The following is a 23,377-nucleotide window of genomic DNA, read 5'->3' on the forward strand; positions in this document are numbered from 1 at the left end:
TAAAATAAGTCCCAGTAATAAAAGTCAAGAAACAGCTGATAAAAACAGATGTATCCTTTGTTTGGAAAGAACCTCGAATTTTGTAACATGGCAAAAATTAAGGACTAATTGGACACAGTACAACAGCATGCATTTGGCACAGAATGCTCAAGTAAACCCCACCCTTCTTTTTAAAAAAGTATAATTTTTGTATTTATAAACCAATTATGGCTTTTTTTAAAATGTGGAACTTACTTTGTCTTCCTCAAAAAGACTTAGGATTTAAAATAGAAATCAGAGAATGTGAAAGGTAGCTTACCTTTATGCCTTGCTTTTTGAGATAATAATATACCCAAATAAATTATGTTTTTAGTATGATTGATTTTTTTAAAGGGCAAAGCACTGAACATGATCTGCTGTCAAATAAAATGTTCCAATTTTAAAATGATTTTTTCCCCAAAATAGTATTCAGCGTGGCCACAATTATATTTGGAAAACATAAATCGGTCTCCCTTTGTCCTGAGGGTTTTTTCCAGCATCTTTTCTTTGCACTGACCCCCTAATACAGATATGAAAGCTTGCAGAAGTCTCTTCTAATTTGAGCTTCTAACATAGCGTTATTTGATGGGTTGATAAAAGATTTAGAGGTTCGATGGTTTGGATTTACTCCCTAAAAACTGGGGGCTTGGGAACTTAGCCTCTTAAAGGTAAATCTTTTGTGTGGACTCAAGGGACCCAGAATGAATTATACTGAGCCAGGATTTCTTCTCTCACTATAACATGGTCCCTTCATGTAAATGACCTTTCATTGATTATCCTGAACAATGGTTCCACTATTTCTTTTCCTTTAATTAAGCAAACATTTTGAAAGACCACTGGGGCCTTTAACATTGAAACATTTCTAGAGACCTCAAGAAGCAGCCCATTTTTAATTACACAATATCTGTTTAGCAAACGTGGCATAATCACAAAATGATTAAAAAGAAAAAGTGACCACAGACCTGGTCCAATCATGGAAACCATTTTGGAGAAAAATGATTATTATGGGCCTGAAAAGAAAAGAAAAAAGAGAAGAGAAGGAAAGGGAAAAGGAAAGGAAAAAGAAAAGAAAAGAAAAAAGAAAGCGAGAGAAAGAAATTGTGTTTGAGCCTTTTGCCAGGAAAAAAAAATGCTTTTGTTCACTAGGAAAGGAACATTATGGTAAGATTTAACTCAGTTGAACTATACATCAGCTACAATTGAACTCCCCATAATTTACTCATTATATTACATAATTTGCTCATTACATAATTAAACACTAGCTGACTATCTTTCTTTGTACCTACTTATTTTCATAAGAAATAGCCAGGATGTTTTATTCATGGTAGCTGAGATTTAACTCCTAAAGCACAGTTAGATGGAAATATTTGGGTATTATTTCATTACTTATGGCAGAGAATAAACAGAAAAATGCAATTTGCAAAAGTGTAAATCTTGCCTGAGATTGGATAGGTGAGTTTGATACTGTTTTTCTGGTACCCTGTTCCCCATCCTCCCACTGCTTACCTCTCAATATTGGATTTTGCCTTGGGTTCATTATTTTTGGTCTCATAGCAAATACACTTTCATTGGGAACAGTCTCAACTTCTCATTGACATAAACAAATTTATTTAAACTTAACTGGCATAAATAAACAAGTAAATAAAAATATGCAAACAAATTGCAGTGACTAGGATGGGGTGTTGAAGATATGTCATGTGATGGTATGTTCAAAAGTTTGAAATACACTGACTGGAAGAAAAGGATTATGTTCCAAATTGCTTTCCACTTATTTGTAAGCTGACTTCTAGTAACAGTGGCAAAAGAGTAAAACAGCCTTTTAGGATTTTTCGATGTGGTATTTGGTTCCAGGAATATGGAGGCAAGAGAGCTCCCTTGGGCCTCTTTTATAAGGGAACTAATCCCATTCATGAGGTCTCCACCCTCATGATCTAATCACCTCCCCAAGGCTCCACCTCCTAATACCATCACTTTGGCAGTTAGGTTTCAACATATGAATTGGGTGGGGTGAGGGGTGCACATTCAGATCATAGCATGATTTAATCTTGTCATTTCTCAACAGCAGAACAGAAGGGTCACCTCATTGTATCTACTGTGTCCGTTTTATCTACTATATGGGATACTAAAATCCATGCATCTTGCCTTCAAGGTCATTCTCACTCTCTAAGGTAAAGGAATGGAGAATATTTCCTTCAGAAAATCTTTGTAACTTCTGTTTCATTACCCTCCTTCTCTTCCAATTGAATTTGTACCTAGGAGACAACCAAGGAGAGAAAGTTTTTTAACACCAAATAGTGCTTCAGGAATGCAGAGCTGTCATAGAGAAAGCCAGCTCTGGAAAGGTTTTGAAGGAAGAAGGGAATTTTGGCATGAGATAGGGACCCTCATCACAAAGAATGCTATCTGCAGCTGAAGGAAGTTTGCCCTCCAAAGCAGAAGTCAGTACAAGAAATATTCTGAGAGAATGGAAAGTGCAATAGTAGTTTAGAATTAATTCTGGGATTTCTAAAATCAACCACATTTAGTAAATAAAGATTTCAATGGTTTGAGATAGTTAGGAAAGTTTGTCTTCCACCTTTCCGGGCGAACTGCCAGATATCTGAAACTCTGTGGGATCTACAGAACCTTGATGGTTGATCATTTCCATTCACTCGGTCTAGGAACACTTATTTTCCAGTCATCTCAAATGCACTAATCTTAAATAGCAACTATGTATTTGTCTACTTTAGACTTATTTATGACTTAACAAGAAATAAACTGACATCAAGCCACCCTTCTCAGTGTCATTTTTTATGTGTTATCTTCAAGTGCTCATATATTCATGTAGATAACTAGTATCATTCTGGTGAAGGCCAGGAACTCTAACAGGAACATTTCAGTGTGACAGTCCATTGGTCAGTCAGCTGTCAGATGTATCTTTTCTCAGCCACTTTAGCTCAGTCCACATGAACCAATAACAAGCTGGCAACTCCTACTCACTACAAAATAAACCCAGGCTTAAATTTTTTGATAAATAAATCTCAGGGGGTTTATACTACAGCAGATAAATCCTGCAGGGCCTAGCTCCTTGAGGCCAGTGCGTCTTAAACTTTCACATGCATACACATTACCTGGGGATCTTGTTAAACTGTGGATTCTGATTCCTAGGTGATGCCCAATGCTCCTAGTCTGGGGACTATGCTTTGGCCACCACACAGGAAGCAGACCGACAGCTTCTGGAAACCGGTAGCCACCAGCCATGACTGGAACGCAATGCCTATAGATCTCCTGCCTGCCCCTCCCCCTTACATATAACCTGCCCTGTCATCAGCTGTCATTCACTAGCACAACATACTGATGCTTACTTAGTCAAGCTCCAGTCTCAATGAATGAAAAGCCAATGCAACCAGATGAAAATCAAATGCTAACCTCCACATATGTTCAGAACAGGGGAGATCATAATGGCTTGGGGAGGCATGGAAATGCCTTTTCCTTGGATCAGGATCCTTGAGATGATTGAAGTGCCAATCACTTATTTGGAAACTGCAGGGAATCAGCAGGGGAGTGTGAAGGGAGGTACAGAAGGGAAGTAGCCACAACGGATACCTGAGAATTCTGGGGAAAGGAGCTCTCATTTGAGGTATATACCTCAACTCCCATCTTTGGTAGAGGGCTGCTGGGGGAGTGTTGATTCCTCACATCTCGATCCTGTCATGCATATTAGCACAGTGGCTTGTGAAAGTGAGGAAAGCCATTGGCAAAGAACTGCAGATGATTGCAGGTGAAGTAGCCTGCTTAAGCCGAAGTGATTAACGTCTGAGGGAGGAAATGGATGAGGTCGGGACTGCTGCTGGCTTCTTAAAAGAGCAGCAGGATTTGAGCTGGAATTAACAACTACTTTATCCTCTCAACCCCCCTGCTGCCAAGATTCAGGATTCGGTTACTTCTTGAGTTGCAGACTAAGGGGAGAGTCACTGAGTAGGAGCTTCCTACTTTCCTGGGGCAAATACACTCACCTACTTCCGCACAGACATCTCTGCAAGAAAGTCAAACAGTCCCTGTTGGAAGAAAGGAGACCAACTCTGTGGGGAACAGGCTGCCATTCTTGGGGTTCAACCCTAAGGGGAGACTGGTCAGGAAGAGGTACCTTCTAGGTATTGCTGCTGCATCATAAGTTTCGTCAAGCTGCCCGGCTCACACCGAGGAACTGAAAGCCATTTGTGGATATGGTCAGTTGGCCTAAATTACAGTTGATAATTACAAGACATTGTTGAAAATTGTTGCAACATGTAACTTTTGTAACCATTATTTACTGCTCTGCATTTGCAACTATTTGTGGGGACTGTTTGTCCTTTTACCAGGCTCTTTAGTTTCTTGGGAACGCTGAGGTATACGGTATTCATTTATTTGTGGGCAATACGGAGGGAAACAAAATAAGGTCATCAGAGCTCCAGGGATGAATAATTTCGGAGAGACAAGGTAGAAGACAGGAACTGTCTGCTCATCAATGAGGAGTTTTCGGAATCTAGCCTCAGTCTACCGACCAGCCTCATCCTCTCCTCCATTATTCATTCAATGCTCCAGGCACTTGAAATTCTTCCTGGTTTCCAGGAGACTCAAGTTCTTTTCCCAGCTGCTTGCTATTCTATGTGCTGTGTCCACCCATGGATACCTTCTTCTTCTTCCCATGACATGATCCTGTCATCTGACAAACCACGCTTACATAACACTCTCCCAGACTCCCTCATGTAGTTCCTTGTGTCCTTAGTGATCCAGTTCAGGATGAAGTAGTAACACACACCGAATTAAATTCAAATCATCTGTTCGTACATCTCCCTTGGCCCACATTCGCTGAGAGCACTTCTACAGCAAGGACCACATTTTTCTCTTCTCTGTGTCCCCGTCATCAGCACTGGGGCTTGTACCCGGAAAGACTCAGCGACCGACACCCGTATCCTGGAGGTAGGGAGGATTTGGAATAGCAGCACCATTATTTGAAAGCATACTCTGTATATACTCAAAGTCTGTTTTGATTTCGTTTTCCTTACACTTTGGAAGAGGTTTATTATTGATACTATTACAATGAACATGCAGTCTTCTCACAATGTAAATAACAAGAAAGCTCTTTGCATGTTTTGAGGGGAAATGTCTTCCCCAGTTGATGACAGCTCTGCAATATTCAGGAGCATCTGGCTGGCACCAGCCAAGGCTTAAGAAAATGAATCTCCAAAGTAACTGAGACTACCAAAGTTTTGACTAAATTCTCCATCTTTGAGGAAAGTGTAGTTTTAAGTCACGGGTTCTTCCTTTTGTAGAGTGCCCCCACCCCCAGATACTTTAGTCTTGATTTGCAAGTTAAATGAGCAAATCATTGATCCAGCTCCTATTTCCCAGGATGTTTTTCCACAGTCAGGATGAGGACAGTAATGGGGTTGTCAATTGCCTTTGTCATTCTTTTCCTTTTCCTCCTGAAAGTGTTTTTGTGGAAACCCTGCCGGATGTCACAGAAAGGCGACCTGGGCAAAATGTGTGTCACTTCTTTACTTGAAAAGTGTCCAGGACTCCAGAGAGGATGTAATAAACACACCATGGTGCTTGGCCAGCATATTCCAGCCAGTTAGAAAAACAAGGCAGAAGACACAGGATTTAACACCCACCATGGCAGCAGCTGCCCTGGGAAGGCATGCCATTTGACTCTCCACAGGTGCGGAGTGTTGAATCTCCAGCTAAGGAAAACAACCAGCCATCCTTCCATGTGCTCCATCATTTTAAAGAGCATTTTAAGGCATCCCGTCTCCGTTTCCAGCACACTGGTCTGCTGCCTTGTGGCTCTGGCATGGGGAAAAAAACATGGCTGTGGAGCCTTAAGTAAATAGACAGAACACATGAATTCAATTCAGCTTCTCAAAAAAAAAAAAAAAAAAAATATCAAAGCCATTACAATGGAGTCTCTTTTCCTTGTTGACCCACATTAGCAAAGAGGTCTATAATAAATGCTGTACCCAACCCAGTGGGCTGAGGCCATGTGCATGGCTGACACAGTCCAGTGAGTCAAGAAAATGATGGAAAAAATAAAAGCCTCTGGAATCGAAACATTCTATTTCAGTTCTCCATGGACCAAAAAAAAAAAACAAAAACAAATGAAAAAAAACAAAACAAAAAACACCAGTAAGTCTGGCCTGGATTTAATTTAAACCACTTCATATTTAGTTCATAAGAACTTTAAAAATAAAACTGCAAAATTATTTTCGCTGTTTTTATAGGTGAGGAGCTGGGGACGACCTGCCCTTTATGGAAAGCGGTTTACTTCCAGAGCCCCCAAGAATACAAGACCTATCTTAAATTAGAAAATTTTTACAAAATGTGGTTCTATTATTGTTTTTGTTACTCTTATTCCCCTCAGGAATAGTCGTCTGCAAAATAAATATAAAGCAGATATACATTCTGCTTAGAAAACAAAATCTACATAGACCAGCTATTCTCTAAAAAAGAAAAGATACAGTCAATCCTGCTTTGCACCTTTCAGATACGTGCAGTCACCAATGGTAAATCATTCCTTTCCTGTCTGTCCTTATTTGGGCTTGTTCCATGGATACACAAACATTCAGCCTCTTTCATTGGAGAAGCAGGGAAGAGACAAATCATTTCCCTGGTTGCTGTCTTCCCTACTTTCAGTCTGTTAGGCTTAAGCTTCAGTATCTCCAAATAAATGAAAGTCTTAAGCAACACTGAAAAATTAATACATTAATTAGATTGCTTGTATTTATTGACTGTACACCATTTGCCAGACACTGTTCCATACAGCCTAATTCATTAAATCCACACAAAAACCTATGAGGTGAATAATAGTGCTCTTCTTATTTTACAGATGAGGAAACTGAGCCAAGAGAGGTGATCGAAGTTGCTGCTATTAATATGATTCGTTGAAATGTATCATTAAGGGGCGCCTGGGTGTCTCAGTGGGTTAAAGCCTCTGCCTTCAGCTGAGGTCATGATCCCAGAGTCCTGGGATCGAGCCCCCCACATCGGGCTCTCTGCTCAGCAGGGAGCCTGCTTCCTCCTCTCTCTCTCTCTGCCTACTTGTGATCTCTGTCTGTCGAATAAATAAATACAATCTGAAAAAAAAAAGAAAAGAAAGAAATGTATCATCAGGCACTTTCTATATGCCAGGCACTGTGCTAAAGGCTTTGTATGAATGATCTGGGTGTATGTGTTAATTTTAATTCCAGTATAGTTAACATACGTTGTTATATTAGTAGCTTCAGGTGTATAATATAGCGATTCAGTAATTCTGTACATTATTCAGTGCTCATCACAATAAGTGTACTCATTAATCCCCAGGCATGGTTATATGCTAGGAGCACTGCTTCACACTGATTCTGTCATTTCATCTTTACAACAGCACTATGAGTTAAGTAGAGTTATTTCCCCCATTTTATAGATAGGGAAATTGATATAAAGAGTACCAAAAAAAAAAAAAAGGTAACTCTAAGTCAAAAAAATTGTTTAAAGATTCAGAAACGTATCCAATAAAACTATCTAGGGAGATGTACTATAATCATGAAATTTGAAGTTTTGGGAAGAAAATGTTATTACTTTGGGGTGCCTGAGTGGCTCAGTCAGTTAAGCATCTGCCTTTGGCTTCGGTCATGATCTCAGGGTTCTGGGATTGAATCCTGCCTCAGTCTCCCTGCTCAGTGGGGAGTCAGCTTCTCCCTCTGCTCTTCATGCTCTCTCTCTCAAATAAATAAATAAAAGATCTTTTAAAAAATGTTATTACCTTACTGTTGTTATAACCCAGAGCTTTTTGTAGGAAGAAAAAAAAAAAACCCAACAGTGAAATGGTGAGAAAGCATTCTTCTAACAGTCATATATTTTAAGATTTAAAAATTTGTGTAATGCTCCATGTCTGATAAACAGATATTGGGATGTACTCTGTACCTTACCTTACATATTTTTAAGTTTCAATAATCTCGGCAATAGAAATTTCTGAAATAAAGTTCAAAAGTATAGGTATCTTTCATTTTTGAAATATGATTAGGTTCCAGGGACTAGACGTGGACTAACAGGGATAGAAAATAAATACCCACCCACAAGGTTTTCATCTTGAGAGGGTTCATTGGACTTTTTATTTATTTATAGACAGAAAAAATTTATATTTTTTATTTTATTATTAAGTTGTAATTTCAGTATAGTTAGCATACAGTTATATTAGTTGCAAATATTTGGTGTACAAAATAGTGATTCAACACTTTCATATATTAATCAGTGTTTATCAAGATAAGTGTACTCTTTCTTTTTTTTTTTTAAGATTTTATTTATTTATTTGACAGAGAGATATTACAAGTAGGCAGAGAGGCAGGCAGAGAGAGAGGAGGAAGCAGGCTCCCTGCAGAGCAGAGAGCCCGATGCGGGGCTCGATCCCAGGACCCTGGGATCATGACCTGAGCCGAAGGCAGAGACAACCCACTGAGCCACTCAGGCACCCCAAGTGTACTCTTTCTTAATCCCCATCACTTTTTCCCCCATTCCCCACCCACCTCCCCTCTGGTAACCATCAGTTTGTTCTCTGTAGTTAAATATCTGTTTTTTGGTTTGTCTCCTTTTTCCTTTCTTCTTTGGTTTTATTTCTTAAATTCATCCTATAAGTGAAATCACGGTATTGGTCTTTCTCTGACTGACTTATTTCACTCAGCATTATACTCTTTTTGATCCATCTGTGTTGCTGCAAATCACAAGATTTCATTCTTTTTTATGGCTAAGTAACATTCTATCATCCTATTTATTCTCTAGCCACTCATCTATGGGCGGATACTTGAGCTGCTTCTATAATACGCCTATAATAAATAATGCTGCAATAACCATAGGGGGGCATGTATCTTTGAATCCATGTTTTCTTACCTTTGGGCAAATACCTATTACTGGATAACATAGTAGTTCTGTTTTTAACTTTTTGAGAAACCTCCAAACTGTTTTCCACAGCAGCTGTACCAGTTTGCTTTCTTACAACAGTACACAAGGGTTTCCCTTCCTCTACATTTTTGTCAACACTTGTTGTTTTGGGGGTATTGATTTTAGCCATACTGATAAATGTGAGGTGGTGTCTCATTGTGGTTTGATTTGCTTTTCCCTGATAAAGAGAAATGTTGAGCATCTTTTCATGTGTCTGTTGGCCATCTGGATATCTGGAGAAATGTCTGCTTATATCTTCTTCCCATTTTTATTGGATTACTTGGTTTGGGGTGTTGAGTTGTGCCAAGCTCTTTATATCTTTTGGGTACTAACTTTTTATCAGATATGTCATTTATAAATATTTTCTCCCATTCAGTAGTTTGCCCTTCAGTTTCATTCATGGTTTTCCTTGCTGTGCAGAAGCTTTTTATTTTGATGTAATCCCAATAGTTTATCTTTGCTTTTGTTTTCCTGGTCTCAGGAGACATACCTAGAAAAATGTTGCTACAGCCAATGCCAAAGAAATTACTGCTTGTGCTGTCTTTTAGGATTTTATGATTTCAGGTCTCACATTTAGGTCCTAAAAACATTTTGAATTTTTTTGTGTATAGTTTAAGAAAATGGTCCAGTTTCATTCTTTTCCATGTAGATGTCTGGTTTTTCCACTTATTGATGAGACTGTCTTTTTCCCCATTGCATCTTCTTGCCTCCTTTGTTAAAGATTAATTGACCATATAAATGTAGGTTTCTATCTGGGCTCTGTATTCTTTTCCACTGATTTATGTCTCTATTTCTGTGCCAGTAACATACCGTTTTGATTACCGTAGTCTTGTAGTGTATCTTGAAGCCTGGGATTACAATATCTTCAGTTTTATTCTTCTTTTTGAAGATTGCTTTCTCTATTCAGGGCCTTTTGTGGTTCCATACCAATTTTAGGATTATTTGTTCTAGTTATGTGAAAAACGCTATTGATATTTTGATAGGAATGACATTAATTCTGTAGACTACTTTGAGTGGTATGGACTTTTTAACAATATTTGTTCTTATAATCCATGAATATAGAATATCTTTCCATGTCTTTGTCTCATCTTTAATTTCTTTCATCAGTGTGTCATAGTTTTCAGAGTACAGGTCTTTCACCTCCTTGGTTAAGTTTATTCCCATGTATTTTATTATTTTTCAAGCAACTGTAAATGGAATTATTTTTGCAATTTTTCTACCACTTCATTATTAGTGTACAGAAATGCAACCGAGTTCTACACATTGATTTTGTATCCTATGACTATTGAATTCATTTATCAGTTCCAGTATTTTTTTGCTGAAGACTTTAAGGTTTTTTATATATAATATCATGTCATCTGCAATAGTGAAAGTTTTACTTTTTTTAAACCAAATTAGGTGTCTTTCACTACTTTTTTTTTTTAAAAAAGATTTATTTATTTAATTTAGAGAGTGGGGAGGGGCAGAGGGAGAGGGAGAAGAGAATCTCAAGCAGACTCCCTACTGAGCATGGAGCCTGATGTGGGGCTTGATCTCACAACCTTGATAACACGACCTAAGCTGAAACTAAAAATAAAATGCTCAGCCAACTGAGCCACCCAGATGCCCCATTTTCTTTCTATTCCTTGTCTGATGGCTGTAACTATGACTTCCAGTACCTCGTTAAATGAAGATGGTGGGGGCACCTGGGTGGCTCAGTGGGTTAAAGCCTCTGTCTTCGGCTCAGGTCATGATCCCAGGGATCTGGGATCGAGCCCCGCATCGGGCTCTCTGCTCAGCAGGGAGCCTGCTTCCCCCCTCTCTCTCTGCCTGCCTCTCTGCCAACTTGTGATCTCTGTCTATCAAGTAAATAAATAAAAATCTTAAAATTAAAGAAAAAGAAATGAAGGTGGGAGTGGAGATTCTTGTCTTGCTCCTGATCTGAGGGGGAAAGCTCTCCATGTTTCATCATTGAGTATGATGATGTTTTCTGTGGACTCTTCATACATAGCCTTGATTATTTTGAGGTATGTTCCCTCTAAACCTACCTGATTGAAAGTTTTTATCATGAATGGATGTTGTACCTTGTCAAATGTTTTTTCTGCATCTACCGAAATGATCCTAAAGTTTTTATTTGTTCTCTTGATGATATGATGTACCACTTTGATTGATTTATGAATATTGAACCACCCTTGGATCCCAGGAATAAACCCCACTTGATAGTGGTGTATTATTTTTTTTAATGTGCTGTTGGATTCAGTTTGTTAGCATTCTGTTGAGGATTTTGCATCTATATTCATCAGAGATATTGGCCTTTTGTTTTCTTTTTTGTTGAGGATTTTGCATCTATATTCATCAGAGATATTGGCCTTTTGTTTTCTTTCTTTCTTTTTTTTTTTTTTTTTGTAGTGTCTTTTTCTGGTTTTGGTATCAGGGTAATGCCAGCCTCATAAAATGAATTTGGAAGCTTTTCATTGAAAGCCACGGTCCCTTGTTGATTTTCTGTTTGGATGATCTGTCCATTGATGTAAGTAGGGTGTCAAAGTCCCCTACTATTATTGTGTTTTTTTCTATTATCTCCTTCATGTTTATTAATAGCTGCTTTATGAATTTGAGTCCTCCCATGTTGGGTGAATAAATATTTATAATTGTTATATCTTCTTGTTGGAATGTTCCAGTTATGACTTTACAGTATCTTTCTTCCTCTTTTGTTATAATCTTTGTCTTAACGTCTATTTTTTCTGATATAAGTATTGCTACCATGGCTTTTTTTTTTTCACTTACATTATTTTATTTTTTTTTAAATTTTTTATTTTTTATAAACATATATTTTTATCCCCAGGGGTACAGGTCTGTGAATCACCAGGTTTACACACTTTTACCTTCCATTTGCATAATAAGTGTTTTTTCGTCCCTTCACCTTCAATCTGCTTGTGTCTTGAGTTCAGAAATGAGTCACTTACAGGCAGCATATAGATGAGTCTTGCTTTTTTATATATTCTATCACCCTATGTCTTTTGATTGGAGGTTTTAGTCCATTTACATTCAAGTTATTATTGATAAGTATATAGTTACTGCCATTTTGTTGCTTGCTTTATGGTTGTTTTTGTAATTCTTCTCTGTTCCTTTCTTCTCCTGTTCTCTTCTCTCGTAGTTTGCTGGCTTTCTTTAGTGATATATGTGGGTTCCTTGCTCTTTATTTTTTGCATATCCATTACTGGTTTTTGATTTGTGGTAACTATTAGGTTTATATATAACATCCTCTGCGTAGAGCAGTCTATATTACCTTGATGGTCACTGAAGTTTGAACTCATTCTTTATTTCTCTCCCCCTCTCCAATGTTTTAGGTATCTGACATACCATGCATCTTTTTATTTTGTGAATCCCTTGACTGATTTTTATAGATATACTTAATTTTATTGCTTTTGTGCTTTCTACTTTTCTTACTCCTGTTTATGGTCTTTCCTTTCCACTCAAACTGCCTTTTAACATTTCCTGTAGGGCTGGTTTAGTGGTCATGAATTCCTTTAACCTTCTTTGTCTGGGAAGCTCTTTATCTCTTCCTCTACTCTGAATGATAGGTTTGCTGAATAAAGTACTCTCGGCTGCAGATTTTTCCCTTTCAGCACTATGAGTATATCATGCCACCCCCTTCTGGTCTGCAGAATTTCTTTCTTTCTTTCTTTCTTTCTTTTTAAATATTTTATTTATTTGACAGAGATCACAAGTAGGCAGAGAGGCAGGCAGAGAGAGAGGGGGAAGCAGGCTCCCTGCTGAGCAGAGAGCCCGATGTGGACCTGGGATCATGACCTGAGCTGAAGGCAGAGGCTTTAACCCACTGAGCCACTCAGGTGCCCCTAGTCCGCAGAATTTCTGCTGAGACATCCAATGATAGCCTTATGGGGTTTCTCTTGCATGTAACTCTCTTATTTTCTCTTGTTACTTTTAAGATTCTCTCTTTATCACTACTTTTTATCATTTTAATTACTTACTATGTGTCTTGATGTGGGCCTCTTTGGGGCGATTTTGTCAGGGGCTCTCTGTGCCTCTTGGATGTAGATTCTGTTCCTTAGATTCAGGAACTTGTCAGCTATTCTGCCCCCTTTTCTCTTTCTTCTCCTTCTGGAATCTTTATGTGACTGTTATTATCCCTGATGCTGACACTGCGTTCCCTAAGTTTATTTTCAGTCTATATTATGTTTTCTCTCTCTCTCCTGTTCAGCTTGATTGCTTTCCATTACTCTCTCCTCCAGGTCACTGATCCATTCTTATGCTTCCTCTAGTCTAGTATTTATTTCCTCTTGTATTTTTAAAAATTTCAGTTACTTAGTTCTTCATCTGTAATTGGTTCTTTTTTACATATTCCATCTCTCTGTTAAGCATCTCAGTGAGGTCATCCACTCTCTTCTCAGGTCCATTGAGTATCATTACAATCATTACTTTAAATTCTTTCTCAGGCATATAGCTTACCTCTGTTTTGTTTAGTTCTCTTGCTTTGATTTAGTCCTGTTCTTTCATTTGGGACATATTCCTCTATTTCTTCATTTTGTCTAACTCTCTGTGTCTGTTTCTGTGTGTTAGGAAAGTCAGCTATATCTCTTGTTCTTGGAAGTAGTGGCCTTATGAAGAAGAGTTTCTGTAGTGCCCCGCAGGGCACTGTCCCCTGTTCACCAGAACCCTTGCTTTAAGAGTGCCTCCTGTGTGTGCCCTACTGTTGTGCCTGAGCCACCTTTGCTTTAAGCCCAGTGATTTGTAATGGCTCTCTTTTCCTGTTGTGGGCAGGGTTTGGTCCCTGTGTGGTTATTAGGTCAGGTTAGGGCCTCCTTGGTTTTGCATTGAGTCAATCAAGTGTTGTCCAGAGATGTGGTAGCTGGCACCAATCTGCTAGGCATTTTGAGGTTGGATTCTTAGGAGCTGCTATTGTCTCCTAAGGTCTCCACTGCAATCTTCTCATTGGAGAAAGACAAAAGGACCTGTGCACTTTGGCTAATGTGAAGACACATCTAATATAGTAATATTTCTTACTTGTGCATCTGCTTCAACTGAGCATCCCACATAATTGGGGTGAATCCTGGCATGATGGAAACAATTTGTGTCCCTTACTTGATAGTGCCAAGGAAAGAGCACCTCAGGGACAAGAATGCATCATTGCGCCAGAAGCACGTTTCCCTGGCCTATGGTCCTTCTTTTTTATTCTCTATCCAGTAGATGTGCTTTGGGTGTAAGCACAAACCTGAAAATGGTTCATGAGGTACTCTGTTGCCTCCTATAGTGATACAGGCACCACACCATACAGCTATTAAGTTCAGTTTCCTTTAAGTTTGGGTGAAAAAAAGATCCCTGAGGTCATTTGAGAGATAAAGAGAATAACAATCTGTAGGGTTTTAGTTTTTGGTTTATATACACAACTCTCCCTGCTGTTTGCAATGCAGATGGAAACACTGTTACATTGCTCTCAAGGTGCTGATAACAGTGTGTCCACCCACATGGCCCTGATGTGAAAGACAGGCACATCTGGTCTGGTTCTCTGTATCCAGGCCTTGCAGTTCTCATTCCTGGCCTCATGCAAGCATAGAAGTTGAGGCACAAGTTGATTAATAATTCATGCAATTGATTCCAGGCTAGCTCTACTCCAAGACTCTCCCTGGCCTGATGACTGCATGCTCCCAGGAGTCTCACCTATTTCTCTTAAGGATCTAACAGTTCAGTTTTCTGGAGACCAGGCAATAAGGGAGGGATGGAACAGTATGCTCCAGTCAGTCACAGATTATGCATTTCAATGTTGGAGGAAGATCCTCAAAGTTGGATTTGTTTTTCTGTATTTCTAAAATCATTTAAATCCTAGCAATGTCATCATCTGATACTTGAAAACCCTGAATACATCTGAAAATCCTATTTTGGTGCAAGAAGAAAAATTTCTAAATGAAGTCAATTTTTAGACAGGACAGGATGAGAGAGAGGACCACAAACTGAGGTTACTAGGGTCCCATGGCTGTCTTATCCTTAATACTCTAAATATTTCCATGTCTCATATATTCCTATGTCTCTTTATCTCACTATAGACCAAGTTCTCCATTCAGAAAATGGTGGTTTTTTTGTTTTCTGTGGATTTTTTTTTTTTTTTTTGAGGCAAAATTCCTGCTGCTCCCTCCTTACTACAATTCTCTTCTCCACAGGTGTCCAGGACTCTAACTTCTGCCCTCAGGCCCACCTGGCAATGTACTTCACTAAGTTCATGTTTCCTTTTAGAATGAGTTGGGTAGAAATACACATACATATATAACTTCCTTGCTGGTTTTGGTCTTTGGGAAATGGTTCCATGAGATTTTCAGAAAGTTGAACAGGTTCACCAAATGAACCCATTAAGAGCTGCTTAGACTACTACACGTGTTCTTGGGACATCCAAACTTTATCATTCTTTAAAGTCAAAAGAAAGAGTTTCTAATGGTGATATTTTAGGGGTTAGAAACAAATAAAAAGAGCATTATTTCTCAGTAAAGGAGCCATACTGACATTTATAGGTGATTTGGTCAGGCAGACCTTAAATGAAATACAGTAATGAAATGAAGACTCTCGGAGCAGAAGGGAGGTAAACCTATGTAAGGATGTTATTTTTGAGGAGAGAAAACAAACTCTGACTTGACAAGCTGCAACAGAGGAACTATTTGCCCTCTATCATTATTTCCACCCTTCTCTCTTGATATGTAACCACCTGAATTCAGACTACATGTTCCAGCCTCCCTTGCAGCTGGGTGTGGTCACATGTAACTTTGTTCTATGTAGCCAGTGGAATATGAATAGTAGGTTGTATTTGACTATCTGGAAGATAGTCTTCTTTCTTTCCTTTCACCTCCTTGATGGCTGAAATACTGACCTGATGGGTAAGGATAAATAACCACCTTGGACTGTGACACAGAAGTTAAGTGTTCTCTGGTATACTCAAGGGTCGGTCTCTGAAACATGAATTTCTAGACAGACTGCTTCCAAGACTTCTTTAAGTGTAAGTGAAATAAATGACTGTCTTTGTTTAAGCCACTATTGTGTTGAGTTTTTGTGCTACTCTCAACCATACCTAATCTAAACTGCTTATATCAGTAGTCTGGAAAAGTTTTAATTGATTGACAAAGCTTGATGGAGGAAAGAGAAAGAGTGATGGAGAAGACCTGATTCTAAACTAAGATGGAATATGCATTAAATATTTTATATCAGGGGATCTCAAATACTGATCCTGACAGCTGCATCAGAGTTACTCCTACAAATCCAGATTCCTGGGTCCCCTTCCTGGAGATTCTGATTTAGTAGATTTTCTATGAGTCTCATGAACTTATATCATTTAAAAACTCCTGGGTGGCTCCTGGGTGGCTCAGTGGGTTAAGCCGCTGCCTTCGGCTCAGGTCATGATCCCAGGGTCCTGGGATCGAGTCCCGCATCCGGCTCTCTGCTCGGCAGGGAGCCTGCTTCCCTCTCTCTCTCTCTCTCTGCCTGCCTCTCCATCTACTTGTGAGTTCTCTCTGTCAAATAAATAAATAAAATCTTTAAAAAATAAAAAATAAAAAAATAAAAAAATAAAAAAATAAAAACTCCCCATGCAATCCTGATATCTAGGTATATTTGGAAGGTATTTGATCTGGAATTGTTCTTTGCTGGGAAGGTGAGTCAGAACCACCAGAAAAAAATTTTTTCCCTCAAACACAGATGCCTTCATGAACATATGATAATGTGAGATCGAGAAGAGTGGGAGGGACAAATATTTTGATACTCTGAATTCTGAAATAAGTGATTCTTCAGGCTCTTTGGATCTCCTCACCTTTTCTCTGCACCCACCCAGAGTCACACAAATGTCACCATAACAGGCAACTCTCTGTCAGGTTAGCCTTAGTTCAGGTAAACCTACAGTGACATAACTGTATGTGGCTAGTTGTTTTTTTTTTTTTTAAACCAGATTACATTTTCTATGGGAAGTTCAATCACTTCCAGTGTGCATTATAACACATTAATGAATCATTAGTGTATTTGTGATGAAAACAACTACCATTAGAGTGCAGGACGAGTTTTAAAGATTCCAGGGCCTCACACATCAGAGGTTGAATTTTTTGGTACCTACAAAAATCTGCAAGGTCAGCAGATTCAGTTGAACAGCTGTCAGCTGAAGCTGTTCTAAAAGCACTTGGGCACACCAGTGGGTTCCTCTGGCAGCAAAGGTGACAGACATGGCAAAGTGTTACCAGAAAGTAGATTATGGCAGGTGTGAGACATTCCCAACAGCAGTGAATAGGACAGGATTATATTAAGCACATGTCCACACCAAAGTAATCCTTTTACAAGATCCCCTCCTCATGTTGACAGTTACAAGCTGCTTGACCGCTCTTCTCTCCCACCTTTTTCTGGGAAGCTAGAGAAAGTCCCTCCACCAGAAAGAAGCCTCTCATTCCCTAGGCCATCTGCAAATCTCAGCAGAAATAAAATAAAACAGAACCAAAGGTCCATTCTAAGACAAACTTTGAAAAGAGTGCCAAGGATAACAAAGATCTAACTCCAGCTGGGTCACCAACTGACCCAGTCTCAGTTTGGGTAAGTTTATCTAGTTTTTAAGAATTAAGGGACTGAACTTGATGAACCGTGAATTCCCTTTTAAGAGTTGTACAATTTTATATCTATCTTATAGGAAACTGTATTATATGTAAGTGGGTGAAAGTAAAAGCTTCCTTCTATCAATTATATATTTATTTTAATTTTAAAAAGATAAAAATCCTAAATCCCAATGTAAAATCATCAGACAGACTTGCATGTATGCATACCCTTCAGAACCTGAATTTCTGGAAATGGTTTCTTGGTCGCCTAATCCCCACAAGCTGATGGCATCCTGCTGTTCCTGCCAAAGGATTCTATTATGCAAATATTTAGGCCTTTTAAACATGCACAAACGTTTATTTCACTCTTCCAAGTAACATCATCCAGAGGGCTCAAAAGATACTGAATTCACGTATTTATTGACAGTATAGCTATGGGATCTTATTAATAGGTATGTCTGAGACCTAACCTTATGCTTCCTGATGGTTTTCTCATTGAGCAAAACTGCAACCAGAAATAAGACACAACCCTTTTATTGGTTATTGTTATTACAAAGTGGTCTTGAGTCTGTCGTAGTGCTTTCTCCATTTTAATCCTTCCCCTTCTCTATGACACTCCAGCAATGAGATCCTTACTTACCGAACCTTCCACCTAGCCCTGCTATAATGCGCCCTTGTTCCAAAGACTACTGTCCATGCAAAAGGTTTTAAAAGAGAAATGGGAACTCTGAGAAGTTCCAGGACAAATTTGGAGGTCCAACAGCCCCAATGGATGAAGCGGCAATGGAATTTTGGGAAACAGAGAGAAAAAAGCCAAACTTACTTCATCCACATGCCCCACAGCTCCGTAGAGTCTTGCCATTTGTCCGATGAGGTAGGGGAATCTCTCACCAATCTCTTTCAGCATTGGAAGAAAACCATTCAAAGCCACAGGTTCATAGCCTGCTATCTCTATGAGGATGTTTAGGATGACATCATTATGGGTTGAATCTTTCAAATGCCCGATTAGGAAAGGAATACATTTCTGAGCCACCTACAAAAAGAAAGAGAGGAGAAGAAAGAGAAATAAGGAAGAAAATTAATTAAATCAGAATCAATCTAGTATTTTTTGCATGAAATCTAAAGTCAGCACATTCTGGGATTATTGCCCTCATTGCAACTCAAACATATCCCCCACATCCGGAATTTAAAATTTATGATAAAGTTTCAGAGGTTTCGGTTTCTTTTCATCTGTGCTGTGCTATTGGAGAGTAAAGTTTACAAAAATGTTTAGATACTGCTATTCATAAATCAATTTTTGATGTGTTATGTCCTCACCAGGAATATTACATTTCCTCCAACCCACCATGAGAGCTATGATTTAAAGGACAATATGGTATAAGTATGTCAAAGATCCTTGATAACTTTAATGAACATCTTCAAGTTGGAGAAGCATGCCTTAGAAATACTTAATAATAAAAATAAGGAAACAGGAAAGAGCTTTAACATTTTCTTAATTTTCCATTTTGATCACAAAAATGTACTAAGATAAAAAAGATTACCAAAGTAAAATAATTTCTACTCTATTCCTGATACCCTAATGTTGCTTTCTTGACTTGGAATGCTTTTGTGAATATAAAAATGCAATAATTCATATTAAAGAAAATGTGACTTTTTGTGGAATAAAGTCACTATGTTAATACACATACAGGTTACATGCTAACAATTTGATGAATTGTTTGGTCTGTTAAAATAAAATAATTAGAAAGGATAATCTGTGGAAAACTGAACAATAAAGTAAAAACAATTTGCTCATCCCTATTTCTACTACGTTGACTTTGATGTTGGTTTGCTCTTTTGGCTTGTCACTTTTTTTTTTTTTTTTTTTTTTTGCAAGGTCAACTTGAAATGTAGCTTCCAGTATTAAAACAGAATCTGATACTCAGGTTGGTCTGCTAAATTTATAATTCACCTTCTGCCAAAAACCTACTTCCCCCACGTCCCTCTCTAGCTAGCTCTAAGTATCTCTTTTCTCCATAAATGGAACCATTATCTGCCTGGCTACTCAAGTCAGAAATCTGGGAGTCACTTTTGACATCTGTTTCTCCCTTATCAGAGCCTCATCCAAGCAACCACCAAGTGGTTCATTCCACCTCCCAGGTATCTCACAGATCTCTCCACTTCCCTTCATTTTCATTCATCTCTCCACTCACTCATTCACAAATATTTATTGAATCCTCCCTATTTGCAAGGTAGTGTTCTAGGTGCCAGTGTTATGGCTGCTAATAAGTCTGACTTTGTGGAATACTTCAGTATGTAGTAAAGAAGACATTCCATAAAACAAATAATTACAAAGGAAATGCTTAACCATAAATTCTAATTAAGTGCCGTACAGGGAAAATCCAAGGTGCTGTGAGACCTGTGAGACATGTCCTGGGGACCTCATTCAGTCTGGGGTCAGGAAAGTACTGTCAGCAGGTACCTCTAAGCTGAAACCACTGATCCCCTCATCCTGAACCTATCCAGCAGCTTTCTAACTATTCTCTCTGTCTTTAGTCTCATCCACCCAATTCCTTTTCTGCTTTGTGGCCACAATGGTAACCCTTCCCCCGCTTAGCATAGTTCACTAATTTGACATTGTTCTCCAGATAGAGATTTAACATACCTTTTCTGAACTGATGACAATCTTTCTAGACTTATCTTACCTATTCTACCGTCTCCCATCTAGATCCTATCACGTATCATACTTCAACCATGTTGATTTTTTAAAAAAATTTTTCTTGACCTGCTAAGTTTTCTCTTGCATCTAGTATTTAACTCATGTGATCAACTCTGCCTATAATTCTTATTATTCTATTTTGCTTGACACTCCTCACTCCTGAGGCCATAGATTAGCTGCTGTTTCCTTTAAAAGCCTTCCTCCACTCCCTTCTCTCCCCATTCAGTCCAGTGTCTAGGCTGAGGCCCCATCATACCCTAAATGGCTCCCAACAAACCCTTCTCATGCTTTCTTCATATTGCTGCTCTAGATGTCTGCTTTGCAGGCTGGAATAAAAACTCTACAAGGTCAAGACTCAATTCTAATTTGTATTCCATTGCACACCCAAAGCCTAGCACAAAGCCTGGCCAAAAAATGAGTCGATAAATATTTGAGGCACAAATCAAAGGAAGACATGTCTAAATGACTTTTTAGGTAGCATTTGAATAACCTCCACACTCTACCCCATAGTGTTGAACAGTTGCACATAATGTTTAACATACATATTGTCACATGTCATATACAACATAACTAATAGGGACATAAAAAAGACATTTTGAGATTATTAAAATTATCCTACGTACAAATTTAAACTTGATACTCATAGCCAGTACTTGCTAAGTAAGGGCCAGGGCTTGTTTCTGGTATATGGCACATAGGAATGCACAGTTCCGTAAATGCTGCCTGTGCATTTGGAAGCCGTTGTATGTCCTTCAGGAGAAACCACGAGAGATCCCTGGCACATGAGGCAGAAGTGTCAGCCAGCTGCTCTGGGTCAGGGCACCATACTTAACCTGAGTCTTTTAGGAATGGAAAATGCTTACACACTTCCTGCCCCATTCTATAAAATTCCATTTCCTAGTCCTTACACTTCATGTCCTATTCCTGGAACATGAAGGTCTCTGTGACACGTGCTTCTAGTCATGCCAATTTTATTTAAACTCTAGCCATACATCCCAAGCCATGCAAGAAAAATACTGTATTCATTGTCCCATAAAGGAAAAAAAAAAAAAGAAAAGAAAAGAAAAAACAAGTGAGCAAGCTAGCTAGTGAACTGGCTCATGGCGGATACATGTATGTTTAGGCAGAGTTGAACCCATAGAAGCAAAGAGAAGAGAAGCCTTGAATAGCATAAACAAAGTCATTTTACCAGTTAAACAAAAGTTGATTATTTTGCCATTTCCTGATAGCCCAAAGCTTATTATGATGGTGATAGAAAGGATAGATATTTCTTGAAGTTTATCATACATATGAAAAGCAAGTGGTACTTTGGGCTTTAGATAGATTATTCTTGAATAAGAAGGAATTTTATTTTCTAAACACAGGGCATTTCCTTAGGCTGCTTTCTTTCATGCTGCTTCACTTGGGGCTGCTTCACATCTCAGAGAAAGCTTTGTCATCACTGAGAGCAGAGTAGCCACTAAGACAGCATTAATGCCTGGAGGAGAGCAAGCCGACATGGCCTTTGTTCAGGCCATAAACCTCATGGCACAGACTTCTGAAAGAGCTTCCCAACTGACCCCTGGCCTCAAATCTCTCTTCCTTCTATTCTTCTGTCATTGTCCCAAAACCCCATTAGAATCATGTCAAGACTTCAATCTCCAAAGATTTCTCATGGCTTACAGCTGGAATCCCAATGCCATGGCATTCACTGATAGGCATATCTACTGTCTCTTCCACCATGAACTCTGACCCAGAGACATGCCACTGATCACCCACAGCTGGTCCCAACACAGAGAGAACACTTATGCTTTCAAAGCCCATCTCAAATGGTTGTACTCGTGGGAACCATTCCCCACAGCCTACTTGAACACATGCAGGACCAGGGGTTAGAGGACAAATAAAGGTCGTCACACCACACACTCAAATACTCAGCAGCTACTCCTCCACCTGACACATATACCTTTATAACAGTCTAGGAGGCCTTATTTGAATTTGGAAGTTTTGGCCTGGGTATAGGGACCAGAGGGAAATGACCCTTAGACCACATTTCTTGTCCCTCTTTTCTCTTCTCCCTCAGCTTTGCCCTGAAAGGGGTCTTGTATGCATGTATGTGAATACCCCAGCCCACATATACAAGCTCATCTGGGACACGCCTCAGGCCTGTGGGGTCACACCGTCAGCATGGCCTGTCCTTGGGAGAACAGATCCAGGGACCAGGCCTGCTGAAGCCCTGGAAGCAGGAAGGAGATGATACATAGGAAAAGATTTCCAAGGTCCCAGTTACCTGGACTACATTTAATAGGCAACGGAATGCATGGAAATTGGGAGAACATGCAGGTGAGGCTCAGATCAGGACCTTCCTTACTTTAGAAGACAGTCACTTTTTAAAGACAGTCCTTTTTAAAGACAGTCACCTATCTCCGACTTGTCCACTCCTTCCAGGGCAGACTTAATCACTGTCTTTTTTGTGCTCCCAGAGCAGTCTGCTGACGGATTTAGCATCTTGTCATTGACCTCAAGTTTTGTCATTGCATCTCATCACCCCAGGCCATGGGGACCTTGAGGGTAGGGCCATCTGAACACATAGCACCATAACTTAATTGGCAACAAATGACTCTTCAACTCTTATGCATAGAATAGAAGGTAGAGCTATTGTGTGTGTGTACATGTGTGTACATGTGTGATTATGTACTCCCTCTTAAATTGATCCTCAGGCTCAACTGTATCTTCTAATTAATTTGGCCAGCATTAACAATCTATTAATCTCCAAAACTATGTAATAACTGTCATTCATCCTTTGCTAATCACTCTTACTATACTGACAAAATATATATTCTTAAAACGATGGTTCTGCTCCAAAGACTGTTTAGAACAGACTATATATTCCATCACTCCATCTTCTTAATGTTCTGCAAATAGCTTCTTATTTTAAATAAGTACCAAAAGTGACCTCTGAGTATTGTCAGCCAGATGATGCTGGGGTAGGTGCTGCACGATTAGGTACGTGAATAGGAATGCTCAAAGCTGTTGAGGGAAAGTCCAAGAAAATGACTCTCTCCTCTAGGAGCCAGACCACAAAAGCAGTTTCTCTGGGTTTGGACATTAATCAACAGAGGGCTGACATTGCTATTTTCTGCCACTCATCTCTGTATGGTTGGGGCTAGAGGCCCAAATCCTGGGGATAATAACAGATGGGCCC

At 39.1% G+C, this 23,377-nt stretch overlaps 1 protein-coding gene across 8 annotated transcripts in view; it reads right to left on the minus strand.

Moving 5' to 3' along the window:
* Window positions 1–23,377, minus strand: part of VEPH1 (ventricular zone expressed PH domain containing 1) — a 242,823-nt gene that overhangs the window by 145,343 nt on the left and 74,103 nt on the right. For 6 of the 8 annotated variants that reach the window (XM_004755625.3, XM_004755627.3, XM_013057757.2 and 3 more), the window contains exon 6: window positions 18,322–18,531. In XM_004755625.3, coding sequence (XP_004755682.1) covers window positions 18,322–18,531 — 210 coding nt within the window. The other 2 variants (XM_013057765.2, XM_013057766.2) reach the window with 2 other exon arrangements.

The sequence above is a fragment of the Mustela putorius genome, unplaced genomic scaffold, assembly GCF_011764305.1.
Source record: "Mustela putorius furo isolate JIRA1106 unplaced genomic scaffold, ASM1176430v1.1 tig00003834_pilon_pilon_pilon, whole genome shotgun sequence".
NCBI lineage: Eukaryota > Metazoa > Chordata > Mammalia > Carnivora > Mustelidae > Mustela > Mustela putorius.